Source organism: Mya arenaria, chromosome 1 (genome assembly GCF_026914265.1).
Source record: "Mya arenaria isolate MELC-2E11 chromosome 1, ASM2691426v1".
NCBI classification, from domain to species: domain Eukaryota; kingdom Metazoa; phylum Mollusca; class Bivalvia; order Myida; family Myidae; genus Mya; species Mya arenaria.
Window position 1 is genome coordinate 1,048,110 of NC_069122.1, and position 17,740 is coordinate 1,065,849.

The following is a 17,740-nucleotide window of genomic DNA, read 5'->3' on the forward strand; positions in this document are numbered from 1 at the left end:
ACACCATGTTTAGCAAAAAAAAACCAACGACGAAAAGCACAATGTGAAATAACATTTTGGTATCGATATTTGGAGAACATATGCAATACATATTATTAATATGCGTTATTATTTGTTATTTTTGCCATTTTCATTTCTTGTAATACAAAGCTATATACAATTTTAATTAAATTAAATTGTGTATTTGTATCTTCTGCACTCCGCAAAAATAGTCTCGGAAAGTGATATCGGGTACCGGGTTTTAGCACAACCCTACTTTCTTAAACCCGGTTTAACTACAATTACAATTAATCAAGCAGTTCGTATTTATTTCCTGTTGGGTTTCCAGCTTAATTCTGCAGTAATTTCAGTATTTAAACTCGTAAATGGTAATGATTTTTGTCATTTATTATTGAGATGATATCTATTCCCAACCTTTATTTAGTTTATGCATATATGTTAGAGAACAGAAGGTTTGATTTTGCAAAAGCTAGCTTTTCGTTTTTTGTTGACTTGTACTCTACCGTACAATGTACAGAGGAGTTTTAAGACTAATAACGACACAGAACTTCTGCTTCTGCTTAGATACGGTGCAGTGCCTGCGTAGTACACTGGGGGGAGGCGTTAAGTCAAAAAGGAGGGTGGTCCTAAAGCCCTCCACTGTCCTACAATAATGACCGATCAGGGATACTTGTTTATTATTTTGACATTTCTTATGTATCCCTGAAACGCTACAATTCACTACCGCTTAACAAAGGGTGAAATGATATACTGTAATAATATGCATTGATGTTAAATAATAATGACAAAGTTGTTCAATTTTTATCCGACAGTGATCGGAACTGGATTTAATTTGTCATCAGTTGTTATTTTCACATTAATATATTATGGATCACGAATACTGTTATACATGTACACAACCAGTCAGCTTTTCCCCAGATTTACCAATATCGGGATACTTGATAAACAATCGACACTTGTAAGTGTTTTATGATAACATGTTTTTGGGCATACTGACATAACTAAATATGTGTGTTTAATAGTAGGCAATAATATTTTCGTAGTAATTTGAATTTATAACGGAGATAATTTCAAAATTGTGGCCGCGAGGATTCTCTGCGCAAGGACCGCTTGCTACTTTTTGCTGGGATGGTGGACGTCACGAGTCTGCCATATTAAAAAAAATCGTCAAAAGACTCGTTGACGGCCATTTAGGTGGACTATCCACTGTCTATGTGTGGACTACACTATTCTCCAGATGGTTCCAATCCTGACACGTTTTGACAAAAAATGAATGTTTTAACTGCTCAGTTTTACACTGTTGAATTATAAATTCTCTGTCAATCATGATTGATCACTTGTTTGTCAATAATATTTGTTGCAATGTCATGGTTCAGAACATTTCATTCCGTAAGCAAACACAGTCATTTGATATGAATCAGGGCTCATCCTAGACAGAAATTTTAGGGAGAAGGGGGGAGGGTGCGGGAGGGGGTGTCCCCCTCTTGCAGGTCGGAAAATTTTGAGATTTTAAATGTCAAATGGTGGGTTCTGGTGTGCCCTGGACAACTTTTCTATGCAATTAAATAGGTGTTTAAATTGTTTTAAAATAGTCATACTGGTTTTTAGTTGGAATTAATTTGTTGTATATATCTTTAAAAAAAAAGAGTCAAGTTTCAAACATTTTATTACATGCAAACCTATCATGCACACATAAATATATATCTGAATTTAAATACATGATAAATAAATAAAATAAGCTAATAAATACAAACAAAACTAGCTGAAATCAAACAACATGACATCAATTGTAAAAAACAAAAAAGTAGTCAATATATCATCACATCTTAGTTCTCAAAACAAGAAGCACTATACACTTGATCAGTCTACAATGTAGGTCTCAAGGTCAGCCGAGTTCAGCACCTATGGCCCCGGCAAGCTGGAGGTGGTACTGAAATTCCACCTTGGGGAGCTCCCGCTTGGCCAGGTGGTAGGCAGTCTTAAGGAGCTTGACCCCAAGCTTGTCATCCTTGGACAGTTTGGCCAGTACAATTTTCTTCATGGGTTCCTGGGAACTCAGAACTGTCTTTTCCAAGGCGGCCTTGTGCTGATTTGCTGAAAATACACAAAATATTTCACAGTATCTCATCATTTTCAGCTGTCATTTAAAATAATTTGGGCATATATTACAACATGTTTTAAAATATATTAAGCCAGACACCTTAAAATTAATACCATTTTGAATTGATTTATCTGCTGACTAAGCAATGCTTCTATTGTTTTAATAAATACTTACACAAGCCATGTCTCTGATGATTGGTTGTTTTTGCTGGTTGGTCATGTCCACGGGCGTAGGCGTTGTCCAACTTAGCACCTCTACAAACTTCGCAGTGCCAATTTTTATCTGCATCTTCATTGTACCAACTGAAATTATTTTGATAATTTGACTTTTTGAATGATTTCTTATTTGAACTGTCGATCATGTCATCACTTTCAACACCGTCAGCTTTACGTTTCAGGCCTGGGGAATCCCGCAGAAGCCACGTAGAAAGCATGATTACTATTCAACAGAATCCAAAATATCTCGTATATAGAATATTGATGTGAACCGTTCGAAGAAAAAATAATAATGGAAGCATTTCTGAAATAAAAAAAAACAACAAACCTGGAACTGTGATTCGCACTTGCCCTTCTCGCTAACTTCGCGCTAATCACACCCAATTAAGTTCATTTGTCATCAGTGCACATCATTTAAACCGCTATTGTCATAAAGTATAAATCCTAATTGGCACTAATTGACATTTACAAACATCGGCAAGTGTAAATATTAATCCCTTACAATTTTATTACATCGATGACGTAGCACATGTACACAAAGTCAATGGTGCAAACACGTGCCTCGATTGAATAAAACAAGCGTTCTCATTGGCTGAAGTCAATGGAGCATATTTACTAGGTTAAACACGATTGGCTGTTTGTCAATAGAGCTGACAGGCGGGAGGTGGAGTCGCTCTGTTTTGACAAGCGTTAGTTCTTAGCGATATCGACTTTTTGATCTTTGAAAAAGTCGGCGAAGTTGACTTCGCTTTGATCTTAGAAAATAGCGAAGTTGCCGCGGGCAGGGCGACTTAATCGTCTAAGTCGCCTGGTAGGATGAGCCCTGATGAATGAGCCCTTGCTTTGGAGTCACATGAGCTGTAAAGCATCAAGTGGCATTTAATTTTTTTTTTTTATCTGTTTCTTCTTTTGTGAACCTCTTGGCAATGTCAAAGAGGTAGATTTGGGTCTTACAGCCAGTGGGTTCAAAAGTGGTAGAATTTCTGAATCCCTTGAATATTAAGTTTAAAAGAGTGATGGGTACGATGTAACAAAAACTATATGGTTGTTAATGTTTTTTTAGATTTTTTGGAAAATACGCCTAATATATATATATATATATATATATATATATATATATATATATATATATATATATATATATATATATATATATATATATATATTAAAATATATATATATATATATATCAGGGTCTTGTGAAATGTCGGTGCTTTTGATGTAGAAAATAGTATTACGTTTGGCTTGTAACCAGACTGCAAGAGATGAAGAAATTCTACCACTTTTTTACCAGCCCTATCTAATTGCTTTGAGACCCATGCTGGATCATGATAAATCACATCAGAGGCACTTTTTATCAATTAAATAGTCACCAACAACATATATGTCTAACATTATTACAAAACAAAAGTAGAAAATAGTTTCTTGACATTTACCTCTCTGACATTGCCAGAGGTTCACATGTCTCAGTCTGGGAGTATTATTTGCTACACTTTTGTCCAATATGCAGCAAACTATTGATTTCACAGTGTTTAGCTAGGGCATGGTCATCAAGGAGCCATTTATTCTGCCTAATATTATTAAAATGGGCAACAACAATTTTTTTTTATATAATATTTTCTTATGATGACGTAAGTGGCTCACACACCTGTCAATCTGCAGTTAATCAAGCTTGTCACTGTTGAGATCCTGTAGAATTAGGGCACACCTGGTTAATTATTTGGAATTTTATGGCTTTCGCTGATTTACAATAACATCCTTATAGAAAATTACTCTTCGTAAAAAAAGTGTGACAATTGTTTATATGAGAAAAAGATGACATATTCAACACCTCTTTGATGTAATAACAGTGAATTGAATAACACAGACTGTTATGTGTTATTCACTTATTGTGTTTATCGCCCTCAAGGATGTCCTCTGGTATTTGCAGAGGAGTGACTGACAAACTCTGTTGAACTACATGTATAAAATTTTCAACATTATTTACTGACTTGGCTGTTCCGGAAGGAAATTGAAAGAAATGAACTAATTTTAGAATGATTTTAAAGCTGCACACTCACAGATTGAACGTTTTGACAACCTTTTTTATTTTTTGTCTTGGAACGAACCAATTTTTGCAAACATCCATGGAAACCAGTTATATAAGACTGCTGACAAAAAATTAGATCGCATAATTATGTAGTGGGTGGATACAACGATGAAACCACTCAACTTCGGAGTTCGAATATTTCTTTATAACGTTGTGGAATGAAACCTAAAACATATAATAAAACATTAAAGTATATGCTAATCTTATTACTAATAACACAATATACAATGACAATGAACAGTGATCGGTGAATATATCAAGGGAGACTTTGCGGTTTAATACATAAACAATTCTAAGAAATATGAGTAATAAACTTACCAGGCTTGTCTGAAAAGGGAGAAGCATATTCTAACAGGTTTGTTGGCGAACCTTGTATACCGGCTGACCATCATACAGAACGTCTACAATAACGTAAGGGCTACGTTCCCATCTGATGGCGAGCTTCTGCCTACCCTGAAGATTGACGTTTCTGACCAGAACAATAATCGCCAACAACCAGCTTGTTCTCGTGAATACGGCGTTCATAGTTGGTCTTGTTTTGGCCGGCTCATTTCTGCACAGCCTCTCTGGCAACCTTGTAGGCATACTGCATGCGCTTCTGTAGTCTTGCAGCGTAACTGTAATGATTGGAGTCTGCAAGATTACCCGGACTGGTGCCCATGAAAGTGAACATAAGGAAGTGAGGAGAGAAACCAGCAGAAGAGCTCTTAGTCGCATTGTACTCTTGCACAAGGGCTGGAAGGTAATCTTTCCAGTTGGCCTTATGATCGTTGTTCAATGTGCCAAGCATTTGTAAAACAGTGCGGTTAAAACACTCTGCAGAAGGGTTGCCCATGGGGTGATTAAAGGGGTAGTGCGAGTTCTGCGGACATTCGCTATCTTACGCAACTCTTTTATTACCTTGGACTCAAAGTTACAACCCTGATCCGAGTGTAACTGCTCGGGAAAACTGTAGTGAACTATAAAGTTCTCATAAAGGGCCTTGGCTGTGGTAGTCGCCATTTGGTTGTGATTCGGAATGGCCTTAGCATAACGGGTGAAGTGGTCCGTTATGACAAGGACATCCTTGTACCCATTCTTGGACCTCTCAAGCTTCAAGAAGTCCATGCAGACGAGCTGCATCGGTCGCGTGGTGCTGATGGGTACGAATTCTGCGCGCGGTACCACAGGCTTCTTCCTACAGACACAAGAAAGACAGGAGGAAACATGATCCTTAATAAAGGATTCCTTACCCGTCCGAAAGAAGCGTTGGCGGGCGAGCCATAGAGTCTTGTCGCTGGCAGGATGGCTGACATCATGGTGGATACCAGAAAAAGCAACCGACCTGTAAGCAGCAGGAACAATTAACTGACAGACCTGCTCACCATCCACGGTAGCGGTTCTATAAAGGATACCATTAAATTTATCAAGAGAAAGAGATGAAAGATCACGGAGTAGACAACAAACTTCTCGAGACAACTCTTCCTCCACCCAGCGGTGACCTGTTGTGTCAAGCTTCGCAGATGACAAAACAGGAGTGAATGAATTGTTGCCCGTGAAAACAGTGAAGGTGTTACCGAACAAGTAGTTGTGGAACTTGTCGGTGACAGCTCATTTGAGGAGGAATTCGAGCCTATGAGCGGGGTAATTCCGCTCACCTGCCCGAAGACCTTGGCTCGCAAAAGAATGTTGCTGGACCAGGACCATGGGGCTGGGGAATTCGGGGACCTGTCTTATAAGCAAGTCGATAAAATATTAAAATATTAATATGATGTAGGTACCTAACTGTCAATTTGATTAAGCAAACAAATGACAATGCGAATATGAATCCTTTATGTTCGTCGCCAATCAAGGGACAATATTGCCTAAAGCATTATTGCTAAACAAACACCTATTCATGCCTCGGCTTTTTGCAGTTATGTTATTGAAGCCATTTATTTTGCCGAAGAACTTCATTGGTGTCTTCAATAAAAAAAACTAAAACAAACATATGTTGTTATTGATTAATTATTACAATTCCGATAAGTAACGACCTGTCCTGCAAACTTATGTACTCATTTTTAACCTACCTCCAAATAGAGAGCTCACAGTTGACTGCCATTTTCTTTGAGTAAAACAAAAACAGTTACCGCGAAAGTCGATAATTGTCCGTTGAGCTTGAACATTTTTACACATTAGGAAGAATTTTAGCATTTTAGATTTGCTTAAAAATTGACCCCGTCTTATAAGCGAGTCGAAACAAAAAGCACCAGATTTCATGGGCAAAGTTAGGGGGCCGTCTTATAAGCGAATCGCCTTATAGTCGAGAAAATACGGTACGCAACTCTTGGACATTCTCAGGGATGGGCCAATCGGAAATTGCAGAGGTCTTGCCCGGGTCAGTGGAAATCCCATCGGCCGAGATAACATGGCCAAGGTAGGTAACTGACGACTTAAAGAACTCACATTTTGAGCCTTTAAGTTTAAGACCATGAGAATGGAGATGTTGAAAAACAGATTAGAGACAGGACAAATGTTCTTGGATACAATGAAAACAAGACATTCTTTAAGGTTTAAATCGCCCATACATTTCTCCATAAGATGCTGAAATGTAGCGTTACTGTTTGTTAGACCGAAAGGCATTCGGTTGTACTCAAAGAAGCCAAGATTGCCAACAGAAAATGCGGTCTTGTGCTTGTCTTCTTCTTCCATTTTGACTTGCCAGTAACCTGAGCGTAAGTCTAGTTTGGAGAAGAACCTACCAAGATGTCGACAGTATCATCAAACCTTGGCAGTATATAGGTGTCCTTACGTGTCCTGGAATTCAACATACGGAAATCCAGACAAAAACACAATGAGCCGTCTTTCTTTCGCACAAGAACTACATTAGAGGAGTAAGGGCTATCACTTTTCGCGAATCACACCACAGTCAAGCATATCTTTAAGATGCTGGCGTACCTCCTCATACATTCCTGGTGGAATCTTGCGGTAATTGGTTGCTTAAAGCCATAAAGGGCGTGTCATTGGTAAGAACTATCTTATGTTTGACGATATTGGAACAACCAAGATCAGTAGAGCCTGTAGAAAAGATATATGACGCCAATTAACCAGTACTATGCGAATCAGGAGAATCTGATCTAGTGACAAGTTATCGATGTCAATTTTTACACCAAGATCGTCAACTGGATCAAGACTTAAAGAAGAGGAAGAAGGAAGTAAAGAAGCAAGATTGTCAACGACCTTGACCTCGTCTACAACACATATGTCCATCTTTGGGCGGATGAGGACAGGTTTGGTGGTCATGTTGCACAACCTTACAGGGACCTTGACATAATTACCATGGTGAGGGGCCGTCAAAATATGGGGTCTAACAAGATATGGGCTATCAGAAGAAACGTTCTCAGTAACAATCTTCTGAACAATATGTTTAAGACCTCTGGCAATTTCGTTAAGCGTAACAGACTCATAAGGACCTAGTTCTACAGTATGCTCATTAGTAGACTTTACTGTAATAGGTTCACAGACTAGGGCATCAAAAGCCGATTGCCAAGAACGTCTAATAATATTGGTGCCCACAATCACCAGATGACTGCCACTGTCAGGAAATACAAGTGCTGGAATATCAAGTTCAAAATTCAAAGCAGGAACAGCCAAAGTGATTTCAATATAGCCAAAAATGTCAAGTATGTTACCATTGGCAACAGTAACATTCATGTCAATATTCAAATCAGACAATTCCTTCAAAGGAGGCTTACTAGGCAAAGACTTAAAGAGGGTTACATCACTAATAGTAGTGACCATGGAACCACTATCTATCAGACCTATAGCAGGATCTGAATCGATGACAACATTGGACGTATTGGACGCACCAACAAGATCAGAAACACTAACAGACTGGCCAGAAACAGGGCCAACCCGTGGGTGGCCACTAGCAAGGGCGGCTAAAAGTTTGGATGACTAGGGGACTGACCAAAAGAAGAATGGCGGCCACCACCTCTACTACGCCGAGAACCACGGTTACCACCTGAGTATACATGAGGTGTTGGAGGGCAGTAACCATGCGGTCTCTGGAGGTGTGGCCTGGGAAGGGGGTAACAAGGAGAATGTATTTGGGTGGGGGTACACTAACATCAGGCGGAAGTGTGAGAGTGTCTAGGCGCTGTAAAATAGTGGAAAACTTTTTATCAACGCTAGACTGGACAGAAGAGATCTGGGAATTGAGCCGCTGCTCTAAGTCAGAAAGCTTCTTATCAAAGTTGGGGTGCTTAGAACTGGAAGGGATTGCTGTTGGCTAGAAGCATGGGGGGATTTGGACTTAGGTATATATAGGGACAGCTCCTTATCAACCTGCCGGCCATCCCAGACGAGCCCCAGTGTAACCGGGTATACGATGTGTAGATACTATATAGCGGCACTTATACCTGGCTGTAGAGCTAGCTTTTATAGGGACGTGGTAGAGTGTCCGTCTGCAGAGCGAGGGGTTTTGGGTTTGAACCCCGACAAGTGAACATAGCAATTTGTGCAGTTTGTCACATATTATTATATTTAAATTGAAAAATTGATGTTTTATGCATTATTATAATCATTTGCCGACATTGCCCATTAGCGCATGTATATAGGCATATGGCCTAGTCTATCGACTACTGGATGTAAACGCATCGCCCTCATTTCAAAAGGGTCATTTTAATATTTCAATTTTGCATCTGGATGTTAATAAAAGTAAAGCTAAGTATTATGGGTATTGAATTTTCCTTGGAAATTATTTATACTGCCAATCATAGGTGTGATATTCCATTGTGACGTCAAACACCACGAGGCGGATAATGGAAATTCCCCAAATTCATTAATGCGTAAATCATCAAATATATTTTGTGAGATTACTTAAGCATTAAAACAAATAAAGATTATAATTATTTTAAGATCATATTAATTATTTTGATTTAAAACTATAGAAATAATATGTAGCTGAGAAAACAATGAATACATTCACTGTGAAGCTGATACATGTCCAGCAATTGGTTTCAGCCGTAAAATAGGTCAGGTAAACAACAATTGTCTTCTGCCAAATTTGCAAGCGCCTGGATGATCAAGATGTTTTATTCATACTGGAAATATCAGTCTTGGCTTTCTTTATGTAAATTTTTTGATGAGGGGGTCATAAAGTAAAACAGACACCTGGAACTTGATCAATCTGCTGGATGACACAGGATAATTCCTGCCATATTTCTGTGTGTTATACACTAGGACATCAATAGTCGGCTTTTTAATCCAGATGGGTCTTTTTTATAATGGGGGAAATAAAATTTAAATCGATCCCAGCGTCTTTTAAACCCTTGATTGAATGAAATTATAACATTTCAAAGTAATGTAACTAGTCTTCGAAATGCATTTACAGATGAAACGAAATAGTTTAATATTTCATCATTGACACCATTTATTAGATAATTTAATTATCTGAAAAAAATGTATTATCTGCTGTTATATTCTCACTTTTTCATAACTGCTAAAAAGGGCCTATACAGATAAGGACTGCTTATCAGTAAGTTGGCTATTGACTGGGAGGCGTAATCTGACTATTTGCCTATGTGCTTTATATAGGTTTAAGCCATAAAAAAATATTTTTTGAATGGAAATATGAAAATCTATGATTTGATTTTTTGTCAGCAATCTTATATGATTGGTTTGCAGATATTTACGCAAAATTTGCTCATTCCAAGACAAAAAATTACAAAGTTGTAAAAATGGTATATCTGTGAGGTTGCAGCTTTAAAGCCATTTGTCCTGCAAGATCAAAATCGGCCCAGACCAGCAAATTGTCTTTTTTAAAAGCCATGGTTATAATTTTTATTATTATTTTTATTACTATTTTTATTATTATTAGTAGTAGTAGCAGCAGCAGCAGCAGCAATAGATTTGGTTGTGAATTAGGTAAACCTCTATTTCCTCCTTGCTGACTATGTTTAAACATGATGTCATACTGCTTTTAATAATGTCATCTGTCATGATTACGTACATGTTAACTTATGAAGGCGCCGTTGTACTTAGAACAAAGAAACCTATATTAATATATAGATAATTCAGGAGGATATTGGAACCATATAATCAGAGTTAAACTATTATGGTGTTGAAGTGCTTTTATGAAATAACAAACTGTCATGACCCGTACCAGTAACTATTAAAAAATAGTTTTTGATGTCAATGGACTTGTTTCAGCTTGATGAACTGTATCAACATTTTATGAGGTAATCCTTAAATAAGAAAATAAAACCCTGTCTGACTGTCTTGAACTGGGACGTTTAGCTACAGCTTACAAGCAAACCCGGTTTAACCTCTGGTACAATAATGAAGCGGCTCTTTTATTTATTTCCTGGTGGGTTTCCAATATTAATAATTAAGTATATAAACTAATAAAGGGAAATTGTGATGTCCTTACTTTGGTGTTGCAAGTTTGTTAGAGAACAGTGTTTGATTTTACAATGTCGAGATTTTTCAGCTTTTGTTTTCTGGTAAAGTATTTTTTTACAAAACTGGTGGAAAGTTTCATTTCTTTGGTCATCAACATTTGTTTAACATTGCCATTTCTCCCATATCAATGTTCTAACAGTGGTTGGAAGGGATAACCTTTGTTAAATGCAGAAAACCCAAACTCACCAAAAACATCAAGATATGTCGGAAAAGTATTCTCCTATCATTAGGTGAATAGAATTCAGAATGCAGTAGCTCTTGTTTTAAGAATTATTTGTTAATTTGTCTGGTTTTCTTTCATTTTTGTGGTCTAGCTAAGACATGTTTATAAGGTAGCCATGTACAGTCGAAACTTGTGGTTCTGTAATTGAATTCCTTGATATCCTCCTTGGCTCGAGCCGGATTAAAAGGAAGGATTTTTTAACTACATGTTCAAATAAAATTTGCTCGGATGGCTCGATATCTTGAGGGTTGATATTTCTCTATGCTTGATATGATTTTTGTGGTCCCTAGTCAGAATTTCACACTTTGTTTTGTATCTTGGCTCAATGTCATTTTCGTGGGCTCAGGTAAGAATTTCACACCTTGATTTGTTTGCTTGGCTTCATTTAGCACATGGCGATAATCAATTAGATTTGCTTGATTGGTATCATAATTATTATGAAATTGAAATGGTTTAACAGTTTGAGCAAACATGCCATCCCTTTAATTTCAGACTTTAATTGGCTCGAGTACAAACGTCAAAATTATGTCATTAGTTTTTATATGTGTAAATCTCAAAAGCATTTTGATATTAGGTGTCATTAACATAAAATTATTGCCCTGAATGTTTTTCCAAATGGAAGAATTCATACAAATGTCAAATTCTGAGCAATCTAAAGAAGGACCCGGTGCAACCTATAAGATATGCTTATGTGTTACTCACTGTATACAGATTGCTTGTTTATTGTTTTTGCATAGATGTGTTTTTAGTTTGATTTTTATTGCATAAATAAATTTAAAAAATCAAATGATATTTTCAAAGTATCGAAAGCGTCATGATGCAAACTGTACAATAACCATGTCTGATAAATACTCTTCTCTTGCGGAGATAACGTAGCAAATAACAAACGAGGTAAACAAGCCGTTCTTCAACGTATCAAAGAAAAATACACATTCAGTAGGCAATCCCGCTCGGCTCGATATTCTTGAGGCTCAGAAGTATTTTGGCTGGTCCCTAGAATATTGAGCCAAAGAGTTTCGACTGTATTCTATATTATTGTTTTAAAGTGTGATTATTTTTTTAGCTGTTTTGTTTTTAACAAAAGTTTAGTTACAGTTTTCAAGCACCTTTTAAGAAATAGTGCTTTACTCTCTTTAGAACTATTTAAAGACCGGTTTGACTATTAACATAATCTGAATCACTGCGCGCATATCCATGACAACCACGATTATCGCATATCTATACGCAATTATTTTCATTAAGCACAAAAGAGTTCCAGTAAAAAATTCATTTTTACTTAATTTTGTTTAACTGAGGTGGGAGAAAAAGCATCTACCATAGTCACGTGTGTAAGATAGGTTCATCCCGACCCTCGCGCAGGGTGTTTTGCGGAAACTCGGTAAACCTCGTTTCCGCAAAACATACTATGCTCGGGTCAGAATGAATCTATCTTACACTCTCGGCCATGGAAGATACTTATAATGGTATACCAGGTTACACAAAGTAAACACTCTCAAACACAGTACAAGACATGAAATAATTTTATAAATACATAATGATAAAAAAAGTGACATATCGAAAAATACTAACAAAATATTTTGTCTGCATTGATGGTGATTTGTGATCCAATCCCCCAGGTACTTTCGATCTGTGATCCAGGACCATTTCCATGAAATCTTGGTAGGCAGATATTCTCTGTATGTTTTGTGTAAGATATCTAAGCAAATTTTATAATTGTTGCAGATTTTTATCCATTATTGAAGTTTGTCAAGATTAATATATTTGTAGTTTTGGCTGTTATTATTTAGGAGTGTTTTTGCTATGGTAGAATGGAAAACAAGCTTTCAAGAAGTCTGTTTATTATTTCTATATATAGTATCTTCATTTGCAAATATTGATACGGGTACTTATACTGGCCTAATTTGAGAGTTGGGTTTTTAGAACTCTCTCATGTTTTTAGACCAATATTTTCACGGTAATGCAATTGAAATCACTAATATTATAGTTATTATAGTCCGGGTTCCAAGTCCTCATTTTTGAGAAAAAAGTGTCCGTCGATATTGAACATATTTGCATTTTGACATTCAAATGACATTCAAATGAGTTTGACTTTGATTTTGAAAAGCTTAATTTTGTATTTCAATGTGAACTACTTTATAAAATAGTTAACATCTATTCGTATGCATATATGTTTAAAAATGAAACAGTTACAATGTACTAATAATGAAATCTCTTGGAATCAAAAAATTGTTGTAACTGCCTTGGGTAACATGTACTAGGACGACACCTAGTTGTCTCCATATCATCTTTAAAACATTTCACTTAAAAGTAACTGAACAGAGATCAAAATAGAGAAAACTATCAATTACTTTTCTGCAAGCACGAATTAATTAACAAAATTTAAAACATAAAAAGGCGAAAATAACAATATTCTCAACTGTTTGTGTTTCAATATATTTTGACCTTGAACTGACCTTGACCTTGAAGCAATCAGATAAGTATGTCAACATGAAGCACAGTATGAAATTGATACATGCCATGAATTAAGATATACATATTAAGTGACTGTTACACTAGCACAACTTGCCATAAGACTCGTTCAGCAATAACAATCTTGCGATCACCTTTAATTGGCACACTCTAACGGTATGATCCTTGGCGGTGGCGGTTTCAAAAAATAAAAAAGCTATACCCTAAACAATTGTTTTAAATGAGGGAACATATAATTTACAATTCTGTCTACGCCTTTAGACACATACTAAATGTATATTAAAATGAAAATGGAAAAAAGTATATAGAAAAAAAACATATTTTGAGTTATTTTGCATATCTTGACCTTGAAATGACCATGACCTTGAAATGGCTGAAATAAGCTTAAACTTGACATGGGAGAGGTCAGATGGATATGTCAACATAAAGCATACAATTTAATAGATACAAGCCATGCAATTAGACTTTCAGAGTAACACTAGCACAGTTTGCTATAAGACTCTTACAGCAATAGCAATCTTGCGACCACCTTTGGCATGCTTTTATAGTATGAACCCTTGGTGTTTTCAAAAAATATAGAAGCTATATCCTAAAATATTGTTTTAAATGAAGGAACATACAATTTACAATTCTGCCAGCACTTTTTGACACACACTTAACATAAATAAATTAAAAAAGAAGAAAAGTGAACAGGAAAAATAGAATTTTAGAGCATTATTTATACTTTGACCTTGAAAATGACCTTGACAATGACCTTGACTTATTTAAGGTTATATGTCAATTTGAAGTACATTATGAGAAAAGTAATATCCATGTGAATATTTTTTCTTATTTATTTAATGAAAATAGCTATATTCGAACATAGTATTTTTACTGAAATGGCAATTAATGGCGGCCATCTTGGTCGCCATCTTGGATATTTTCTTTTCGCAAGAGCCGCCAAGTGGCCAAACGCACTTTTCATAATCTACAGACTTTAACCTACAATTTGATACCAAATTATTTTGTTTAGCAGAGGGGTGCAGTAAATTTCCTTATTTTTCACATTTTTCTGCCTTTCCAGGAACCCAGACTATTAATTCATTCTAATTTTTAATTTGATATATTGAAATTTCAGAAAAAATGAAAATATTAGTGAACTGACAACAAAACTGCTTGCCCACGAAGTCTCACATAAATTGAGGGATAATTTAACCTTTAAACATTTTGTTGAAACACTTACAAATCGTGGACTTCACAGACATTATTTGAGTATAATCAACATTTGTTCAAGGGTTCCAGCTGTCAGTATTGTCAGTATTGGTCAGTATCATAGTTTTAACTATCTTAATCATTAATGATTTGCACTCTTTATAACATTATAAAAAGATGAGTGCATTTAACAAACTCTTGATAAACAACTATATACAGCAATATATACTAATTGTTTTCATTCATTCATATAAAATAAATTATTTTATAAAAATTTGATTGTTCACCATTATATTTCTTTCTTCACAAGTGCGACATATTTTAAGTTAAGATAGCTGCTACACAAAGAACCAGTGAGTCATTTTAAACCATAAGCAGTCTGTACACCCAATATTCTCTAACCTTGACCCAAATATAATTATAAGGAGCCAAATATAGACACAGGTAAAACTTCATAGTTTACTTCAGTACACACAGACATCGCCAGGTGTTTTATTCATTTGTTTTGTGATTATATACATCTGATTATCATAATGGGATTCAATAATAATTGATATCAATTTAATGGCATGTACTCGATTTCCATGAAACCATTGCACAATTTGGGATTGGTGAGCTGGAATTGGCTTCCTGGACAACACTTACGTGCTGTGTTTTCACTTGGGCTGGATTGCCAGTTTTTGATTGGTTAGTGGTGACGTTTTGCTACAAATATGGAACTCATAAATTTTGTCTAAGTAACAGTCTTATAAAATACAAGTTTATAAAAATCCAGTGCGTTTAATTTCAATTGTTAGTTCTTTATGGGTATGTATGAAATCTGCTAATACTTTTTGATATAGATCTGTAAAATACAAACTAGTTTGTATAGAGGTATTGTGATTTATTTTACTTTTGAAAAAAATGAAGATTTAAAATTTGTTTGTTTGCATCTGTTCATTTATATACAAATATGTTTTGTTTCTTTGTTGATTTAATAGGAATATAATTATTGATGTGATATATTGCATTAATTTTAAGGGGGTACAGTGTAGGGGTACAGAAATTCATAACTGGGGGGGGGGAACAACCATCATCAAACCCACTCATTTTATTTATTTCACTGAGGTTTTGAAAGTATAAAATAGTTGACGCGTTTCAACCATATATTTAAGAATACTTCTATACATCTTATTAGGTTGTCATACGCAATAAAAAATATTATGCCCTTTCCCCCGTGCTAAAGACGCCACTGCCAGGGTTAATATGACCATATTGGGTATAAATATCAGTATTGTTCTCTGATTGGATTAACATCGGATATGGTTTAACCAATGGTGTATGAGATTACAATTACAGATTATTCTGTTACAAATTATTATATGATGGCGATAATTTTTCATAACCTACATTAGCTCTAGACTTGTTAGTTAGGACAATTTGTGTAAAATCTTAATGAGTGCATGAGAAAGGTTCCATCCCTGGCTGCTTTTGCTCCATCTTAAAGCTGCACTCTCACAGATTGACACTATTTACATTTTTTTAGTTTTTGTCTAAGAATCACCTGATTTTGGTATGAATGTCTTCAATTCTTTCATTAAAGTTAATAATTTATACCAATGGAACAGACTTCAATGGGAAACTGCTGAAAAAATCCAATTTTTAGCAAAGCGTTATTAAAGCTGCACTCTCACAGATTAACCGTTTTTGCAACTTTTTTATTTTTTGTCTTGGAAAGAGCAAATTTTTGCGTAAACATCTTCAAACCAATGATATAAGATTGCTGACAAAAAATCAGATTGTAGTTTTTCATATTTCTGTTCGAAAATTAATGTTTTATGGCTTAAACTGTTACTAATGGTTTAAGAAAATGCATAACACATAAATTTTTGAACTTAAATATAAAAATCTGCGATCTATTTTTTGTCTTCAGTCTTATATAACTGGTTTCCATGGATTTTCGCATACATTGGCTAGTTCCAAGACAAAAAATAAAAAAGTTGTCAAAACGTTTAATCTGTGAGAGTGCAGCTTTAATGCTTTATTAAAATGATCAGTAAAATATGATTAACTTAATTGCTTCTAATTATGATAGATAATTGGTAAACATGTAAATATATATAAGGACTGAGCTTACTTTGTTTCGTGTGTTCAGGCCTTATGAATTCAGGGAAGCCCTGTTTTAAAATATCCAAAGAAGTGCTAACACTGGGGGAAGCCTTAATTCCTGTGATATCTCTTGTTCAAGAAGTTATATATAGATGCTGTACCCATGACCAAATTTATTGACCTTATACATGAGCATAAAGCCTGATTTCAATCATTAGGATTGTGGTGTTCATATCATATTTTCATTGACTTAAAGGGACCAGACACCAGATGGTCCCAAAATCGGCAAATACATTATTTCCTCACAACAAGACTAGAATTATCAATACAAGCTATTATGAGGCCAATAATATACTTCGCATGATAAAAGGAATATTTTTTTGTTGTCTCAGCTGAGTTTACCCATTCAAAAATAGTTTATAATGGTTTATCAGTTTATGGTGTGTATATTTGGTATATGGAAGTCACATTATTTGTACAGACACATACACCGACGCCATTTTTAAATTTATGTGGTAGACAACCCCAGTATATTTTGATTTAAAAAAATATGCAAAACTGCAAAAGATACACATTTTTTCTTGCAATGGTATCATCTGTTGCCTTAGGCCACACCAAATTAATGTTTAGTTCCTCGGATTTTTGCCAAAAAAAATTGGAGCGAGTGAGCGAAAAAAAAAAAAAAATTGTCAGTTTTCATAAAAACCGAAGCGAGCGAAGAGCGAAAAATATATTTTTCCTTATATTCAATATAAATAAGAAAGATTGTTCAAAATAATTGCCCTTAAACCCATTTTAATGCCATCTTGAACTGAAGCTCTAATGGACATTGGGAAAATGTCTGAATACATACTATTTATTCATCCGTGTTTAGTACAAACATTATATGGATAAATTTAATTTCTTATATAATTAAAACATACTTTAATATGACGACCATT

General features: G+C 35.4%; 2 protein-coding genes across 4 annotated transcripts in view; one reads left to right on the forward strand and one right to left on the reverse strand.

Annotated features, from left to right (window-relative positions):
* The first annotated feature begins 292 nt into the window (after positions 1 to 292).
* LOC128212349 (uncharacterized) overlaps positions 293 to 17,740 on the forward strand; it is a 57,212-nt gene continuing 39,764 nt past the window's right edge. Inside the window, exon 1 of one of the 3 annotated variants that reach the window (XM_052917953.1) lies at positions 293 to 368. The gene's annotated coding sequence lies outside the window, so the exon portion shown is untranslated. Of the gene's footprint in view, positions 369 to 15,207; positions 15,519 to 17,740 lie in introns of those variants that run through there. The other 2 variants (XM_052917796.1, XM_052917877.1) reach the window with 2 other exon arrangements.
* Positions 1,886 to 2,872, reverse strand: LOC128234981 (uncharacterized). Its single transcript, XM_052949648.1, has 2 exons — positions 2,276 to 2,872; positions 1,886 to 2,094 (listed from the first exon to the last, which is right to left on the reverse strand). Exons 1-2 carry the CDS (start codon positions 2,532 to 2,534, stop codon positions 1,886 to 1,888), a joined length of 468 nt encoding a protein of 155 aa, XP_052805608.1. The 5' UTR covers positions 2,535 to 2,872.